Source organism: Microtus oregoni, unplaced genomic scaffold (assembly GCF_018167655.1).
Source record: "Microtus oregoni isolate MIOR12 unplaced genomic scaffold, Mior012 000022F_ref0000154, whole genome shotgun sequence".
In the NCBI taxonomy this organism is placed as follows: domain Eukaryota; kingdom Metazoa; phylum Chordata; class Mammalia; order Rodentia; family Cricetidae; genus Microtus; species Microtus oregoni.
This window is the reverse complement of record NW_024543081.1, coordinates 37766186-37786038: the sequence shown is the minus strand read 5'-3', so window position 1 is coordinate 37786038 and position 19853 is coordinate 37766186. Positions and strand designations below refer to the sequence as shown.

At 44.3% G+C, this 19853-nt stretch overlaps 1 protein-coding gene across 1 annotated transcript in view; it reads right to left on the bottom strand.

Moving 5' to 3' along the window:
- Nucleotides 1-15663: 15663 nt before the first annotated feature.
- The window catches only part of Eif3h (eukaryotic translation initiation factor 3 subunit H), a 74121-nt gene continuing 69931 nt past the window's right edge, over nucleotides 15664-19853 (bottom strand). Inside the window, exons 6-8 of the mRNA XM_041671705.1 lie at nucleotides 19196-19316; nucleotides 18172-18304; nucleotides 15664-15919 (exon numbers count right to left, since the gene is read on the bottom strand). Of these exons, the coding sequence (XP_041527639.1) occupies nucleotides 15822-15919; nucleotides 18172-18304; nucleotides 19196-19316 (352 nt within the window). The 3' untranslated portion in view covers nucleotides 15664-15821. The remainder of the gene's footprint in view (nucleotides 15920-18171; nucleotides 18305-19195; nucleotides 19317-19853) is intronic.

Genomic DNA, 19853 nt, shown 5'->3' with positions numbered 1-19853 from the left:
AGCAATGTCAAGACCATGAGTAAACAGCCAATCTGTAGCTCTCATAGAGCCTGTAAAGTATTACATGTTACCACAAGTCCCTGAACTATTGAGACTTTCAGTTATCACATAAGAAATAAACTGGTAAACTTTCCTTGCCTTCTCAGACCTATGAGTAATAATGACACCGACCCCTGGGTTCAGAGATTTGCTTTATCCCTTGCGGCTTCCCTGTATGCTCCACAAACTTCATAATTTGTCTCTTCTCTAAGTACTCATTTTTATAATTTATTTTTATTTTATGTTCATGTTTTGCTTCTATGTACATATGTGTGACAGTTTTAGATCCCCTGGAACTGGAATTATAGACAGGTGTGAGCTGCCATGTGGGTACTGTGAATTGAACTTGAGTCCTTTGGAAGAGCAGACAGTGCTCTAGAGGGCAGTGAGGAGGCAGGTTCCAGTCTACAGAGACAAAGACACTAAGAGCACCTGTTGGTAGCATAGCGCCTGGCTTCCAACTTCTACAAGGTTTCTGCAGATGAAAACATCTCAGAGACAAGAATGGGAGTGAGTGTTAGAGGGCCACACCCATCTCTTCTCAGTTCTCCTCACCTCACTCTCACGGCCTATGACCCCAAGGGGTGGCAGAGGGCTGGACAATGCCCAATGTCTGGTTGGATTCCACGAGACCTCCAACATCAATGACTTTTCTGCTGGCGTTGCCAACAGCAATACCGGCATCTGCGTTCCCTGGACTCTCCACCAGAAGAAGTCTTTGAAGACTGTCACCCTCCTGCCAATTGTGACCCCTTCGCAGTGACAGGAGCCAAGGTCTGCACTCCTGTCTCCACCTCCCTAGAGGTGTGTGACTCCCAAACACTGGGACTAAAGGTGTGAACCATCACCCGGATCTGTTTTTGGATCAATCTTAAGTAATTCAGGGTAGCCTTGAACTCACAGAGAACAGTCTGCCTCTGTCTCCTGAGTCCTGGGACTAAAGGTGTGTGCCACCACTCCCTGGCCTCTAATGACTTAGCTTTGCATTCTAATCTTCAGGCAAGCTTTTTTTTTTTTTTTGTATCAAAATACAAAAAAAAAAAAAAATCACTACACCTCCTGTGTCTCTGCAGTCCAGTGTGCTTTTCAGACCTCTCCAGACACGCTCCTCTGAACTTTTCCAGCAGTAGGTCCTCTGTGGTGCTGTTACATGACATGACCTCTCTACTTCTGGGTGCTGGAGACAACTGCCCATCAGCGAACACCAATGTCATTACTAAATGCCTGTCTCCCCTCGAGACCATGAGCTCTAGGTAAGCAGCAAGCAGTGTGGCAGCCTTCCAAAATGTGTTGTTTCGGTCTCCTGCTGTGGAAACAGCTGCCCTAGTCTGCTGGGCTCTGAACCCATAGCAGCCTATGCAAGGCAGTGCCCCCACCCCCAGGAGCTTCCAAGCCTCTCAGAACAGCACTGAAAACAGGCCCTTGTGGCCACTAACAGGCTGCCATAGGGGCCCCTCCTCACCTGCCCCAACTTCCCAAGATCTGGGCTGCAGACCCAGACTCCCCTCTCCTCCTCTCCTTCCAGCTTAATCTTCTTCCCAGGAACAATCATGTGACCAAATCTGGAGGCTTTGCCCACTACCCTCCACCCACATCCCCGGTTTATCTTGAGGGCCATCCTGGTTTTCATAGTGAGTTCCACAGTCCAGACAGTCAGGGATATGTAGAGAGATCTTGTCTCAAAAACAAACAAAAAGTTACTTATGCAAATATAAATTCTATCCAAGTCACCCTGCCTCCACAGAAGGAAGCCAACCTGGTGAGAACTCGGTGGGAAGTCTCAGATCTGGAGTAGGGAGAGGCTCCAGTGCTCTCTCAAAATCCCATCACCTGTCACGACAGAACACCTTTAACCTTTTTGCTGGACATAAAGATCCACATTTACCCTTCCCTTGCCACTGTGGCAAACTGGCTTCCGATCAACTGGCTTCTGGAGCTGTTGCAGGACCCCCTTGTCAATGCACTGCCATTTCTGAGGACAGCTGGCTTGCCCTCGGCCCTCCCAAAGATATACCGTTTGATTATTTTAGGCTTTCTTCTTATCAATGTGATAGTGTTCGTAGCTGTCTATTCTAAGCTGGGCTTATTCCTCCTGCCCCGCTCCTTTTTTTCCGATTTTATTTGAATAAACATTAAAATTAGTTTTGTAATGATTTTTTAAAACTTGCTTATTTATCACGGATAACTATGAGACATCAGCAGGGCCTGACCCTGGATAGATGGGAGCAAATCCCAAAACAAAGGGGGTTGAGTTTGCCGAACAGAAAAACCATAATGAGTAAGCTGATTCATAAGGCACCTAACACTCCTGCTTCCTGCTATTTTTAGAAGAGGCAACACACCTTTCACTCCAGGTGGCTGGAAGGGAGGATGGAGCGTTTGTTCCAACTCTGAAACCTCGCACAAACCGGAGAACCACAACCATCGAGGCGGGAGTCCCGTTTTTTGGTTCCAGGGCAGTTCTCTGCAGAGACAGCAGTACCACGTGCCCTTAAGCAACAGCCCTAACCTGCTCCTGCAGGAAAAATGACAAAGGGACTGTCCTTACACTGCTGCCTCCGCCTCTCGCCTCTGAGGCTGCCAAGTTCTTAAGTGTTTTGGTCCGGAAGAGGCATCTGGTTTCCCAATTGGAACCCTTCCCTTGTCAAAGCAGCGCGCGCGCGCGCGCGCGCACACACACACACACACACACACACACACACACCCCTTTCCCGCAGCAGGGCCTCCGGTCTTCTGAATCCATCTTAAGCTTAATTGGAGTCGTGGGTCTGAGAAGTCTCAGCTGCCCTTGAGACGGAGGCATCCCAGGAGAAAGAGGCTTTGGTCCAGTTCCTAGGGCCCACCGGCTGTGCTGGCCCGAATCCCGCCTTCAGCTTCCAGCAGGCTGTGAGCCGAGCCAATCCCATAACCCTTGCAGTACCTCAGTTTCCCCACCCATAAAACGCAGCTCTGGGACTAGGGGATCTTAATGAGCGCTGGCCTTTCCCGGATTAATTAACCAGGTGCCGGAAACAGCTGCTCCTGGAAGCAGTCTGCTGCGTAAACAGCTCCGTGGATTCTTCCATAGAAAGCTGCGGCCTCTCGGGGTGCTGAGCCCTTGGCTGTCACGAGCACCAAGTCAAGTTCTTCGCTTGCTCTCGTCTAGATGGCTTTGACCATCCTTAAGGACACTCTGGAAGAAAAGAGGAGGGGGAGCTGTGTCTGCAGAGCCACGGAACCACTTTCCGTTTAAATCATACAACTTTCCGCAAGGAAACCGCCCCAGAAGAATGTAGGCAGGCTCTGTACAGACAGCGGGGAACTAGTCTTATATTTATGATCTTATTCTCGAGGACCATCGCGGTAGTAATTCCTGCTATAAAAAGTAATAATCCTCGATAAATAAAAGTACAGATCTGCATGGGCTTTGGAAATGCATCTTCCTCTAGGCTCTTTCATGAGTTGATGCTAAACCACCTGGCAATGCAGTTAATTGTGCTTCAGAGACGTTCTCTTGATGGTCAGCACCGGAACTGGCACTCAAGTGAGGGGGTCTCCAAACTCTCCCTTAACTTACATCCACACCCACTGCTTGCCTATGCCTTCAGCTAGGGCCAGCAAAACCACAGCAGGCCCAGCCCTACTCCTGGGCCGGTCTGTAGCTGACATTTCTCGGAAGCACAGCCACAGCGGTCGTTTCTATACTGTCTGCAGCGGCCTTATCGGCCTCAGAACTGAGCAGTTGCTGTCCTGAGCCTCTGGCTCACAAGGCCTAAAATAGTGTACGGTATATGGCCCCTTCCAGAGAAAAGCTGTCCAGCTCCCTGCTCTGCAGCTCCTCTCGCGAATCTCCCGTCAGCCCTGGGAACTACTGCTAGCAACCAGCTCTATTGGTTCCTTGGTCACACAGTCGATCCTTTAACAAGTGCTTTAATTTAATCCTAAAAGCCCATATTACTGTATGTATTATTATATGGTGTGATAAAGGGATTTGCCCCAACCAAGTGAAAGGGTCATCTTTTTATAGATCAAGTGGTGATGTGGGATTGCCCTCTGTATGCTGTGAATGTTTTATTTCCATTGGTTAATAAAGAAGCTGCTTTGGGCCTATGGCAGGGCAGAATATAGCCAGGTGGAATCTGAACATATATATATATATATATATATATATATATATATATATATATAGAGAGAGAGAGAGAGAGAGAGAGAGAGAGACAGAGAGAGAGAGAGAGAGAGAGACAGAGACAGAGAGAGAGAGAGAAAGTAGTCAAGAGTCAGAGAGATGCCATGTAGCTGCCAAAGGAAAAAGAGGGCCTCCAGGAACCTTGCCAGTAGGCCACGACCTCGTGGTGATGCACAGCTTAATAGAGATGGGTTAATTCAAGATGTAAGAGATAGCTAAAACCACGGTTAAGCTATTGACCAAGCAGAGTTGTAATTAATATAGTTTTCAACAAAGTATGACAATTTCATGAAAATCAAGCTAACAGTATCAGTTGGAGAACTGCAGCAGAGGAGAGAGCAGGAGAGGTGTGGCCAGCAGCAGACAGTTAAGAAGGGCAAGCGCTCAGGCCCAGACCAGCCGTAGTCTAGGCCCGTGGTTCTCAACCTTCCCAAACACTGGGACCCTTTAATACAGTTCCTCATGTTGTGGTGACCCCCTCCCATAAAATTACTTTTGTTGCTATTCCCTAGCCGTAATATTGCTACTGTTATGAACTGTAAATACTTTGGGGGAATAGAGGTTTTTGTGGAGTCGTGGCCCACAGGTTGAGAACCACTTGTCTAGGGCCATCCACCTTATTATGTGGTCCCTTTTGATAGGTCACACTTCATTTTATGGAAGGAATCCTACTCATTTTAAAGATCACTGTCATCTACTACTACTGCTTAAAATGTGTCTGGCCAGGAAAGTTCCCACCTACCTATCCCCACAAAGTAGCGCTCAGACATAGTGAACAAAAGCAGCCCCTGCTTTCCAGAACTGCTTAAGAACGCCCCCTCCCTCCCTCCTCCCCATCAGACAATCCACAGCACTGAGGGGCTATCACCAAGCTCCAGGGCTCCAGCCATCCCCTGCCTCCCTGAAGACCCATGCAAATAGGCTGGGGCATGCCCAATTAAAGGCACACGGTGCCTCGCTCCACAAGCAAATGAAACCCCATTCTCACCGCAATAGCCTATGTCGTCCATGCTACTGCTGGGGGCTAACTCCATTTACAGGGATAATGAAGCTCTAGCCTAGTGTGCTGAGGGATGTTACTTTTCTTTACCCATCCCAACACCTCAAACGTGTGATGCAAATACACCGTACCTTCCATCAGAATGACCCTTCTTCCTCTAAGTCCGTGCCCTTTGAATTTATGTGCCGAATCGTTTGCAGGCTTTTTTCCAGCAGCGGTACAGAAAACTGACGCTGCCTTCCAGTACAAGTCAGTTAAACAACCTGGTAGATAATTAGCATCCCTGCCTCTCCTTTTCAAAGGGAAGAACAATTTTTATATATGTAAAGTTTAGCCGGGCCCTGAATATAGCACTTTCTTTAGGAATAAGGTCTTGACCGTCACAAGCATTCTCCGCTGACCTTCCGAAAACATTCACTTGGTAAGCAGGTTCAGAATTCGACACAACCCATGACAGACATCCGCACGCAAAAATAGCGAGTTTGGAGATGAAGATTTTATTGCCACATTTTGAAACGACTGGCTAGGCAGCTGCTACCGTTCTCTTGCAGTTACTTCTCAACTTCCCAGACCCCTAAACGCAAGCTGTAGCAAATTAAATCTAAACTCCTTTCTGCTCTTTCAAAGAAAGCTTGGTATCAGAAAGCACTGCAAAAGAAGTTGGAATGGAGGAGAGAGGGACACTGGTAAAGAGGTGGTAAGTCCATTTCCTGCACCTGGGCAGGGAGGGAAGGCTGTTTCATAGCCATAAGCTATGCAGGTTTTGGTCTTGGAACAATACTCTATTGATAGTACCTAACTACATAAGAAATCCTCAGAAGACTCCAGTATTTTGGAGATACTTCAGATACAAAAAAAGAAAATCCAATATCAAAACTGAGAAAAGTATGTATATATATATATATATATATATATATATATATATATATATATATATATTTTTGGTCAACATGAACATGTCTTTTTTTTCTTTTAAAAAGAATTTTTATTACAGAGAGAGAGAGAGAGAGAGACTGAGACTGAGACTTTGGTATGTGAACATATGCAAGCAGGTGTCAGGTCTCTCCTTCCACCATGGGAGTTCCATGTCAAACTCAGGCTGTCAGGCTTGGCAGCAATCTCCTTTACCCTCTGAGCCACATCAGGGGCCCTCTCAGTGTGAAGTGCAAGGCCGTGTTCATCAACTACCTTTTGTGCTTTTGCTACAAAACTCTTCCACATTTTCTAATCTTTTTTCCACTTTGTATCTGACTTCTTGAACCTAATTTTGGGGAGCAAAGAATGAGGGGAGGGAACAGATTTGCTCTCCCTTTTTTTCCCACCCCATGCTATATTTCAAAACAGATCCCAGAACACAGCCGAGGTCTCTGGAGGAATTTCCTCACTGCAGGGTTGTAAAACGTCACATGGTGTCCTTTTTTGTCTTGGGTGCTACACTGCCAATATACACCATACAGTGACACCCGGCTACTGCCTTACAGCTGGAAGGCTCTCAGGATTCGAGACCCTCCCAGCCCCCTTCTCTTGCCAGCCCCCCTCCTTCAAGGCCCAGCATAGTTGTCCTTTTCAACCTGTAGAGGTTCCAGTGAGGCCCTAAGTTATTACGGAAAGTCTTCTTCATATCACCTGGCAACTTAAAGATGGGGGAGGTGAGGATTTCTAGGCCTTATGGGCTTATTTCAGACTTGATACAAAAAAAAAAAAAAAAAAAAAAAAAAACCTTCCCAGGAAGCGACCTAGCCAGATTCCAGGGCAAAGTCCATCAGCCACAAGGAGGTTGGCCAGGGCCCCCAGCCGCAACTCCCAATTCATTGGACCCTCCTGACCCAATGAATCTGGGCTGAGGCCAGAGAACTCACTGCCCTCGCAGGCTTGCAGGCGATGCTCATGGCGGCAGTGCTTTGAGAGCCACTACCTTTGGCAAGCCCCTTCAGCATCCCTGCCACCCCCAGCACTGAGCTGGGTCTGATCCACGTGTTCGCTGCTTGCGCTCCCAAAGTGCTCTAAGCATGGCACGGGTCCGAAGATGACACGATTCCTGAACGTCTAAGTCTGAAGTTATACTTTCTGCCCATGCCGATGATCTGCCTAGGGACGCAAGTCTGATAAGTGACGAGACCGGGGTGCTGAACTGACAGGCAAGTTACTCTCTGATCTCTCTCTTTTTTTTTTTTAAAATTTATTTATTTATTAAGGATTTCTGCCTCCTCCCCGCAACCGCTTCCCATTTCCCTCCCCCTCCCCCGATCAAGTCCCCCTCCCTCGGTTGGCCAGTGGGGTTTTCTTCCTCAGTGCTAGTCGGTAGCACCTAAAAGAATCAGAAAGAAGAAGATAACGTTTTTCCAAGTGCGCTTCAGTTGAGAGTAATGACTTAGTGCTAGCGATTTCATAGTCAGTACTCAGGCAGGAGTTGCCTTGTCAGCCTCTAAGCACTTCATGGCAGAACCCCCAAACTGCTCCGGTCCATCAATACAAGACAGAAGATTGACATCTGAGACTTGCCACATCAGGGCTTCATTAGCATGCAACATCGACACCTTCCTTTTCTCCTTCTTCTACCCTGGATGAGTTCTGAATCGCTGTGCATTTGTGAATTCACAGAGACATGAAGAGGATGACAGGGGCGTCACAAATGCAAATGTCTTTATTGCTAACAAATCATGCCGGTTTCTTTCCTCTGTGTTAGGGAAGGGTCTCTGCAGAATCACCTTAAGCTTAGGAGCGAGGGCAAAGGGGCTTCCGGCTACCCTGAGGCCGAGCCCCCCCCCCCCCCCCCCCCCCCCCCCGAAGCAACTGCTCTTAAACACACACAAACACCCTCACATGTTTTCTTCCCAAAACTGATTTGTACTTCACTGAAACTGACATCTGCATCTCTGAAGAAATACTTTGCTGTCAAGAGAATATAGCTGAATTCTGTTTTGCTTGAAATGTTTTCATCTCAGACCAAATTTAGAACCCTCTGCCACCTGTTTTTACTGCCAGTCTCCAGCAAAGCAGTCATAGCTCACCTCTCCCATTCACGTCCCAGCTGGAGCAGTCAAGGTGATGGGGAGATGACGGAGTTTTATATCCTATCTAAGTTCTTGTTCCTCTCTGAGTATGCAGTATTTGCATCCCCACTCCCGGGTGCATCAAAAGGAAACGCGAATAGAACAGCCTATCACGTAAGAGACAACACTTGGGCTTTGTGAACTGCTGTGGCACAGGTTCATCTGAAAGGGTTGGGGACCTAGGATGTTTCAGGACCCTCACCAGAGTCCTAGGGACCCATTTTTGCCTCTGAATGGGTGTCAGTGCTGGCCAGGACTGGACCAGGTCTCCCAACATCTTGTTTGATTATCACATTCACTCTTAAGACCGTATCTTCCCCAGACTGTTGGAGCCTACCTAACAGCAAATAAGTCTTGGGACAACAATGAGGATGTTGAAAGACCCCAACTCAGTTGGTGGAGGAGAAACTTACTAAGAAGATTCAAAACCTTTTGTAAAACCCAAGGACACAGATGCAAGGGCAGCTTCGGAAGGGAAACAGAAAGCCAACTGTTAGAGAGACAGCACCTGTCACTTCCAGCGCCCAGTCTCGGGGCAGCAATCTGAGGTGGGCTTGTCACAGTCTGCTTGAAGTCTAGTTCCATCACCCTTAGGGCTGACATCTCAGTCCCTCAGTATTCTCCGGACCAAGGACACTTGCTTCCCAATGTATCTGAACAGGAGAAAATATATGAACAAAAACTCTGGGCATTGTAAAGGAATACAATACAAAGGGAATGGCACCTGAAGCTATCTCGCCTATGATGTAATCTGTCTCTACGTTCTTCTCCAAACTTGGCTCTTCTACCTCCAGAAAACTCCCCTCAGGATGGATGAAACATCACAAACTACAAGCCAAAGCAACCCTCCCATCAGAAAAGATATTTTATGTAGGCAGCACATGCATGTTGTATTTCCTTGGCCCATTGCCTTCTGAGAGCGCACTTCTGCTACAGTGCAGTGGGCTAGAAGTGGAAGGCATCATCAGCTGCGATTCTCCTCTGTATCTCATTAGAGGCCCAGTTTCCCCTTAATGCACATGAAGACCTTTCATTAGCAATAATGGGAGCCGCACGGCTCACAGAGAAAGATAGCCCTCACCATTGTAACACCGACGAGGTTATTGGGACACTTGCTTGCCTGACGGGAAATTATGACATTCTAAGATGCATGGTTAGATTAAGGAACAAATTAAAATCTTTGTGGCTATTTTTAAAAGGTGTGTGTGTGTGTGTGTGTATGCAAACATGTGCACGCAATTTTAAAATCTCTACCTGGAGAAGAGCAACAATCAAAAAACCGAAACATTACAGGCAGGTTGAAATTAGGAATGAGTTGGGCCAGTGAGAGCCAAATGACAAGATAAACAAAGGTGAGGAAAGATGACCCAGGGTTGTTTGACAAAGTAAGAATTCTTTCCAATTTACGTAAGATGCTGCCGAGAGACTACAGTCTGAGAATCTGAGAAGAGATGGCAAGGGTCACTTACTGCCAGACAGTAAACCCAACTGAAGGTTAAACAAATCCTTGCCTCAGTGCCCCCAAGGGAAGGTGGAAGTTGATAGAAATGACTGCGCTGTGAAGTCTGAGCCAAATATTACTGAAAGAAATACAGTGCCTCCCGAGCTTGTGTTCTGAGGGTGACAGAAATGCCGGAAGCAGTGTTTTTCTCCTACAGTCACCTTTAAATTAGGACATTTGGAAATGGCCCATTCTACATGATTGAAGCGGCTGTACTAGAGTGTTCAATGTAAATGCTGTAACCCATGAACTGAAAGAGGAACTTATCTATGCTTTACAGAACCTCCTTGGGAATTAGGATTCTTTTGGGGTTAGGGGATGAACATAAACTCATGTATCTGAAAACCAGGGAATGACTTTTAGAGTAAGACATGTTGAGCTCTTTGTCCTTCGTCCCTTAACTGTAGGGATGCACCAGGTAGTGGTTACTGCTTTAATTAGGCTGAACCTATTCCATCTTTGACAGATTTCTGGCCATTAATCCAATGAAGAGACAAAAAAAGAGACAGAAAAGATAATGGCGCTGGGTGGTGGTGACGCATGCCTTTAATCCCGGCTCTTAGGAGGCAGAGGTAGGTGGATCTCTGTGAGTTCCAGGACAACCAGGACTACACAGAAAAACTGTTCTGAAAAACAAAAACAAAGAATGGCTAATTTATAAGAAATGCAAAAAGACTTCAGCATGTAATCCCACATACTCGCCCGTATTGTGAAGAGCTGATCATATGACAGCTGAAGCCAAGACTTATTTGACAACGCATCTGAGGGCCAGGAATGACTAAGACACTCAGAAGTAATTATCTGGGATACATCAGACTCTTTGGAATGGCCCAAACTCTCTGTGCTGGTCTGAGTAAGAACGGCCCCCAAAGGTTCATGTATTTGAATGTTTGGCTCCAAGTGGTGGACCTTTTAGAAGATGTAGTAGTAGGGGCAGCGGGGCTGCGTCCCCAGCACCCGGCCGCCCCCACGGCTAGCTTTACCCAAAATAATTACACAGACATTGTATTCTTTTAAACACTGCTTGGCCCATTCTCTTCTAGGCTAATTCTCACATATTAATTTAGCCCATTTCTAATCATCTGTGTGTAGCACCCCAAGGTGCACTTACCAGGAAGATTCTAGCCTATGTCCATCCTGGGTCAGAGCTTCATCCCGGGAACGGGGCATGGCGTCTCTCTCAGGTGTCTGCTCCTGAGAGGAAAGCTGTCGAGACTCTGAGCTCACTTCCTCTTCCTCCCAGCATTTTGTTCTGTTTACTCCACCCACAGGGCCAAGCAGTTTCTTTATTGGCCAATGACCTTCCTCCATCATTTCCCCTTTTTCGGTTTAAACAAAAAAAAGGCTTTAACTTTAACATAGCAAAATTACATATAACAAAACAGTTATCAAGTAAAAGTTACAATAATCTTTATCATAACTAAGGAAAACTATAACTATAACTAACTATTCTTAACTCCATCAAAGACTCCAGAAAGATATATTACCTAAGTAAACAAGAACTAAGAAACTTCAAACTCTAGAAATGACAAAGACATCTCGCTGCCTGGACAGTCACCCAAAGTTCTTTTGTACCGTTGGGGCATCCATCTTCAGCCTTCAGGCCAATGGTATCCAGCAGACATTTCCATAAAGCAGGAAAATTCAAAGTCAGTTCAGTCACTATCTGTTGTGTCCGTCAGAATGTCTCGCAGACTCTTTCATGAATCAGGAACCCCGAAAGATCATCTCAACTTAGGCAAGTTCAGTAGTCCTCTCTCTGTGGGTTCTCTGTGTCCAGTTTATGCAATAGTCCAGGCAAGAGCAGTTTCTTGCCCAAATGGCTATCAAACTCCATAACGAGCCTCTTCGATGCCCATCTTCCTCTTGAAGTAGATTGGTGCTGCCAGGAGCAGAGTGTCTCATTGTCATGAAAAGTCCTAAGTTATCAAAACATTAAATGTCCTATTCTGTAATCTTTGAAAGACATGAAGAATGTCTATCTAAAATATATCTCTATATATCTAGAAAATCTAACTAACATGACTACAAGCTTTACTATTATCGATGATTATCCATTAACAACCTATATTTCTTAATTATACAGTACATATTTAAATGAACTACACAATCACAATACCTTAATCAAAATCAGAAACACTTATACATATAACAAAATTGACCTTAAATCTCTATCAATAAAGCAAAATCTATACTAATGCAAATTATTCGTACCTATATCATATCCCCCTTTAAATGTAAAAGGACATTTATAAACCCTATTTGGGAACATGGGCGCAGTTTTTTCTCTCCAAACTGCTTCCTGCTGAATGGGGGCGTCGTTAATTAGGTCTTTCATGGTATAACCTGTGTGCTAGTTTCATCTCAGTTGGCAGTTGAGCGAAGCAATTTTTTGAAGGCGTTCACACCAACCCTTCAGGAGGGCGTGGTCCATCATACCAAATCGGAATAGAAGAAATGAACAGCGTCTCATCCTCTGTGAAAACAAAATAAGAAACTCCTTTCCAAAGCATCATGTCCTTAGATCCAAATTTCAGAGTCAAGGCATTTTCAAAATATCTATGTTGGATTAGTTCAGCAGCATTTATAAATAAATATCTTTTAGCAGCTGTTGCTCCTTCCTCAGCATTCCAACAATTCAAAGAGAGCATAATACCATACAGTATCAAAATTCTCTGTTTATTTTCCATCTTAGTACAGCTTTGTTTTAACCTCTATTTCATTTATTTTTACTTTTAACTTTTTGCTTTTTGAGACAGGTTCTCTGTATCTTTGACCTGAAGTAACTCTGTAGACCAGGCTGTCTTTGAACTCTCAGAGATCCGCCTGTCTCTGCCTCCAAGGCATTGGGATTAAAGGTGTATGCTAAGACACCTTGAACTCACAGAGAACTGTTTGTCTCTGCCTTCTAGGCACTGGGATTAAAGGCGTGTGCTACCACACACAACAACTCTCTTCCTTTTTTTTTTGTTTTTTACTTTAAGAACTTCAACTTTTAGTCTGCATATATTTTTAACACACTGTAAACCATTTAAAAATTTTCTTTGTCTTTGAATCTCTCTTTACTGTATATCTCTCTTTTTCTGACCACATAAGTCTTTAATTTACCAAGCAATCTCAGTAGGACTAAAGGCGTGGCTTTGCCAGCTAGATCCAGTCCATTCCTTAGCTTTCCAGCCTCATGGCGGATATACAGGCTGTAGTAGCCATGTTTACTGCAACAACTGTATGGCATTTCAAGGTCCCTGCCAGCAAGTGAGCTACAACAGACAACACTCAAGTCCTTTCTCAGTAGCCAGCCCTCCTGCCTCAAGAGTTTGCCCTGGCAGGATGGCCCAGAAAGACGGCATTTTTAAACGGCACAGCTTTTTTCCTGCTACGGCTGAAAACCGAAAAGCATGCGTTCAGCTTTTCGTCAACACCGTTTAAGTGTTTCGTGGCAGGACCTCTTAATGAGCTGCAGGCTTTGCAGCTAAAGCTGAGTCAGGAAGCTTCTCTTAGATGAGGCGCTTGCTTGCCTCTAGCAAGCAGAGTAGATCGGAGAAACTGTCACTATCAAGAAAACATGCTTTACTCTTTCCCAAGCTTTTCAGGCTTTCAGTGGATACAGTGGTCCGCACGTCTGGGTGCCAGTCTGTAGTAGTAGGGGCAGCGGGGCTGCGTCCCCAGCACCCGGCCGCCCCCACGGCTAGCTTTACCCAAAATAATTACACAGACATTGTATTCTTTTAAACACTGCTTGGCCCATTCTCTTCTAGGCTAATTCTCACATATTAATTTAGCCCATTTCTAATCATCTGTGTGTAGCACCCCAAGGTGCACTTACCAGGAAGATTCTAGCCTATGTCCATCCTGGGTCAGAGCTTCATCCCGGGAACGGGGCATGGCGTCTCTCTCAGGTGTCTGCTCCTGAGAGGAAAGCTGTCGAGACTCTGAGCTCACTTCCTCTTCCTCCCAGCATTTTGTTCTGTTTACTCCACCCACAGGGCCAAGCAGTTTCTTTATTGGCCAATGACCTTCCTCCATCAAGAAGAATCAAGAGGTGAGGAAGTGTGTCATTATGAAAGGTCCTTGAGGTCTCAAAGTTCACATCAGACACACCCTCCCTCCTCCGTGTCTCTGTCTCTATCTTGCACCTTGCACGTAAGATGTAAGCTCTCAAGTCAGGTGGTGCATGCCTTTAATCCCAGCATTTGGGAGGCAGAGGCAGGTGAGTCTGTGAGTTCGAGGCCAGCCTGGTCTACAGAGCAAGTTCCAGAACAGGCTCCAAAATATACACAAGAGAAACTGTCTCAAAAAAAAAAAAAAAAAAAAGACGTAAGCTGTAAGCTCTCAGCAACTGCTCCAGCGCCGTGCCTACCCATCTCACTTCCCATCAGGGACTAATCTGAAACTGTAAGAAAATGCCCAATTAAATGCTTTTTGTATGTTGCCTTGATGATGGTGTCTTGTCACAACAAAACAGAAATTAAGACAATTTCCAAACTGAAGATAAAAGCTCCTGAACATTATCCTTGTGTCCATGGACATATCCCTGAAATCACAATTAAGGTTTATGCACAACATCCCTTTTGTACAGCTCCAGCAAGAAGGCAGCCTGAAGCACTTGCCAAGGTACCAAGGCCACCTACCCATCTTCCTCTTCTGGGACTTTTACAAGAAGCTCTACTGGCTCCTGTAAAGCTCAGGGACAGAATCTGTGTTCTCATTTTCTTTCTAACAGAATAAGTAATTGACACATAGTACATGCTTAAAATATTTGTTACAGGAAAACAAAAAGGATCAGAAAAAAATTAGACCTTTCACAGAGGAAAAGATGTTCAGTGAAAAGGAAAAGGAAACGGGCTATGGTTTATTACATTAAGTTGGTTGAGAATTGTTTACTATAAAAAGACAGGACTTACAACTAGAATACGCAATTTGTAACATTTGATTATCGGTATGCCAGAGTTCAGTGCCAGCAAATGAAGTTCACACAAGTTTTCTAAGATCACAAAACCACAATGTGAACAATGTAGTAACATTTTAGAAGGTAGGAAATGAGAAATCATATTAAAGCCAATTAATTATCAATCACATTTCAATTTCTAAGCTTCAAAAAATGGAACATCTTTCAAACATTTACATTAAGGGATATAATGGTCTTACTTCTGGACACTACCCAAAAGATTTGAAATCAGTGATGCTCATCCATGTCCATCACTGTAGGCAGAGGCTGCTTGTTTCCCAGCCACCCAGACCTGAAATAATCAAACTGAAACTATACTAAAATCCAACAGTGCTTGACCTATTAGCTTATGTATATTTCTAGCTAGCTCTTATATCTTAAATTAACCCATTTCTATTAATCTATGTATCACATGGTTGTGGCCTACCAGTAAGGTTCTGTCTGGCATCTGTCTCCTGCAGTGGCTACATGGCTTCTCCCTGACTCCGCCTACTCTCTCTATGAATCTTTTCCAGCTATATTTGTAGTATAGGAAGATAAATATGGAGTCCTAAACAATATACAAAAGATGAATTTCTATGATCATCTGACAAAGTGACTGTTTAAAATCCCTCTGCTCAGGGGTCTGTGAGTTGGGAAACAGGTGTGCATCACCTGAAGAAAAGGAAGAACACCTCTGCAAGTACACGAAGTGCCCACAGACCTCCAGAGCAGAGGACAAAAAGAAGGCCCAGTTGCCCAGAAAGGGTGATGTGTGGGAAGAGGAGAGGAAGGGAGGAGGGGAGGGGAGGAAGAAGGGTAACAGGATAGACAGACGGACAGCTGTGATGCCACAGGAGCATGCACTGAATGTGAGCTGAACGCCTGAAGGCTGAGCTTGTATAGCCTCTAGTCAAGACTTCTTTCATCTTTCTGGAAATAAAGACATCAAAACAAAATATAATACGCAGGCAAGTGCACAATCAAGGTTTTATTACTGGTTAGAAAAACATTGCAGCAGTGACATTAAGGAACCCCTCTCCATTCTGCAGTACAGAAATATAGTTTTCCAAGAGTCACTCTGGTGGAGTCTCAACAGTTTTCCACTCAACTTCTTTTCTGCAAACTTTCTCTTCTTAGTTATTGTATTCTTGAAGAGCCTGAGCCATGAAGAGCTTGCCTAAGTTTTGGGCAGTGAACTCTTTAATGTTCTGGCAGTAAGTGTTGATCTGGCCTGCGTATTTGAGAAAAACAGATCACAATTAATATTCAACAAACTGCAAAATTTTCCTAGAATCTTGAAACCAAAATCACCTGTTGTAGGGAGGGGACCCACTTGTTTGTCCCATCTGCCTGGCTAGCTTATACCTGAAATAATCACACAGAAACTGTATTCATCAAAACACTGCTTGGCCCATTAGCTCCAGGTTTGTTTTTTTTTTTAAAGATTTATTTATTTATTTTGTTTACAGTGTTCTGTCGGCATGTGTGCCTGCAGGCCAGAAGAGGGAACCAGATTTCATTACAGATAGTTGTGAGCCACCATGTGGTTGCTGGGAATTGAACTCAGGACCTCTGGAAGAATAATCAGTGCTTTTTATCCTCTGAGCCATCTCTCCAGCCCCAGCTCTAGTTTTTTATTGGCTATTTTTTACTTCTTAATTTAACCCATTTTTATTAATCTGTGTATTGCCACGTGGCTGTGGCTTACTGGCAAGATTCTAACCGGTGTCTCAGGCAGAGGATCTATGGCGTCTCCCTGACTCTGCTTTTTTTTTCTCCCAGCCTCCAGTTCTGTTTTCCCCGCCTACCTAAGTTTTGCTCTATCAAAAGGCCAAGGCAGTTTCCTTGTTCATTAACCTCCTACACCAATCACCTGTGTTGTTTTAAATCAAAATCAAGAATTCCATAAAGAAAAAATAAACCCAGTGATACTTTTCCACAGGAGATGAAGAACATCTTTGCCAAAGAATCTATCCTCCACTCTCGGTGCCCTAAAGAACGATGAAAAAGGGTACCTTTCTAATAATCATCAGCCACCAGCCCCAATGTATTCGCTGTCCATCAACAACTAACTATTCAGAGCGGACTGACATTAGTTAAGACAACTGAGAAAGCAGCACAGGCTCTCCTCAGTGGACAGGGGAGTAACAAAAATAACGAAAACCTGAAGCTTATCAGGGTTCACCAGGCCCACATGTGAATGCTTGGAATGACCTATAGGAGTGCTATCCTTAGGTTACAACTGAGCCAGGGCCCAGCCCTCTTGAAGGTTGTCAGGGGAGCTTTGATATCAGAAAGCTAGCACACCTACACATAACTTAACCACTTGAACTTGACCTAAAGGAAGATCTATGTCTTAGTTCCTCTTATCTATAAACCGCAGAATATTTATTTAAAAAAAAAAAAACCTTTATGGCGAATTTAAAACTGCAGTCCAACTGTACTGATGATAGGTGACTGAACTTCCAATGAGAATACATAATCCTGAGCCTGGATGTCACAAGAAGTTAGAATGAAAGAATTCAAAAGTCCTGTTCCTGAAGGAGCTGGACAGCCATATCATTCAGCTAAGACTACAGATTATGGACTATGGGCCATCATTTCACTTTGACCTGGAGTCAGGTTACAGTACAAGTTACAGATACACAGGAAGACCATGAATTAACAATAAGCACAAGGAGTCCTCCTACCACACAGACACCTTCACCATGGTGCTCACAGAAACCATGTAGTCTTAATGAATATTGAGTTTTAAGGAATCTGAATTTTCACCCTCTCAATTAGTAAATTGTGGAAGATAAGTTTTTATGTTTTAACTCTAATACAGTTCCCAAAGACACTAGCTGACTGAAGAATCACACTTACAATTTCTGTAGGAATATTATAGCCAAGTAAGAGCATTGGTGCTATATTTTAAAATCAACCATGCTGCCGGACAGTAGTGGTACATGCCCTAATCCCAGCACTTTAGAGGCCAGCCAGACTACACAGTGAGACCATACCTCAAACAAAACAAATCCACCCACAGAAGGGAGATGCCAAAACCAAATACCCACAAAGAAGGCTCCGTTTTGCATTGCCATAGTCAAAGAAAAGGCAGGATTTTCTTCACACTCCAAACTCCTTTTCAGTTCACCATGGGAAGAGATGAAGAGGGCTTGAATCACATGGTCTTTTGCATTATGAGGGTATAAACCTTTGTCTAGGTTTCCATTTACGATACGACACATAAAATCTATTTTAGAAAGCTTGCAATGCCAGCTCAGAAGTGTTTAGATACACATATACTGAGGGAAACCGTGGAAGGATCCAAGACACAAATGGGTTACAAATTCTCAGCCACAGAAACTACAGGTGCTAGACACAAATTCAATTCTTACTATTTATAAAACACAAGTTTTTATGACTGTTTGGGAATTTTTTATTATGTACTGATCTCTAAAGAAGACAAGAAGCCACATGTGCCCCCGCGGTCAGTAATACCTGCAATGAGCAGCGAATCCATCCTGGCAGGGGCCTGGTGGGGCTTGAAGAGTTTGGAGAGGTCTTCCTCAGGGAGTGGGGGCTCCCCTCGACTCTGGCGCTGCATATTCTCCTGCTGGCGACGCTGCTGGTACTAAAATCAAAGGGAAAATGATTCATTTTTCTTAGTCAAGAAAACGAAGACCTTGTGCACACAAATGAGCGCACACATGTCTTCTCCATTCAAATATGGCAAAACCATGTATTTTTTAAATTCACTATATATGTGAACTGATGCTAAGATTTTTTTTAAAAATATAACACTGTCAGAAATACTTAGCTGTGCTTAGCATAGTGTGTTTAACAACACCTAGTATATAAGACATTTTAGCAAAGTGGTCATATTTAAACACCATTTTAACAGATAAACATTCTAGAGTCAACTTATCTATGAATCAAAGGCTAAGAACACTACAGTAATAAAAACAGTAACACAAGACACCATGAAAGTCCTGTGGCCATCAGGTTACACGAATAAAGAAAAATTATATGCACAAAAGACTGTGTATGTGCATATGAGAATATTCGGGTAATCCTAGGGTTTTTATATGGACTATACTATCTATTTCACAGCAGTTGGTCTATTATTTCCTATCAAAATTGCTTGCTCTTAATCACAATTGCTCAGTTTTTAAATGAACTGAAGATTGCTAAGTACGCCGCAATGAGCCACTACCAAACCAATTACAGTTAGGGAAGAAATGAGCTGTGACTCTGCGGCCTTCTTCTGCCTCTGGTTTTCTCAATAATGTATCACCTATTTGCATAACCTTGGCATTACACTCTCAGCCAAACAGCCTGCTCTCTGTAAGTCAGGTATTTTAAGTATAAGGCATAAATAAATAAGAGTATAAAAGAATATTTTTTAAACACGATAGTCATCAGGCTAGCAGCCAGCGCTTTCCCAACAATTCTGAAAGAGACGCCTGAAGCATTTGCACCTAAAGATGGATGACGACTCGAGTCTCCTGAAAACCACACCCACCTGATGTTTCTGCTGCTGCTGCTTACTGGTGTTCCTCATGTACGTGTTGTACTTGATTATGTCCTGGCTCATTTCATCCACCCGGTCCATCAGCAACTGGAGATTCTTCCCCAAATGATTGCTGAAAAACAAGGTGCATTGGCATGCAGTCTTCAGGCTATTTCCTTTCTGAACAGTTCTGAGATGTTAACCGAACCTGCCTTTTGTTAAAGGCACGAGCCCATACTTATGTAGAAACAGAGGCAGCCGATAGTGAGAGTCTGTACTAAGTTCCCCAGTCAACCTCAAGCATCACCAGGACTGTCTGCCTTAGCTCTGTTTCTTCCTGTCAGAGCATGGGGATGAGGGCCAGGTTCAGTATAGCGAGTGAGACATCTATAATGGGCATTTTTAAAAGTCCAAGTTTAATTTAAACTCTGTACTCCTGAACGTTTTCCCTTAAAACCTTCCCCTCTTGTCCAGGAACTTTAAATCAGCAGTCACCAGAAAAGAACACATGAACAAGTAAAGCTCCTCCGATTGCAGTTCTTGTCTAGCAGGCTCCAAACACAACTCCAGCCTTTGCTCTGCACTGCACGAAGCTCTGTCTCTCACCATTCCTAGAATTCTGGTACGTAGTCTTTTATACTTCTTTCCAGAAACTTCCAATGCAGTTCAG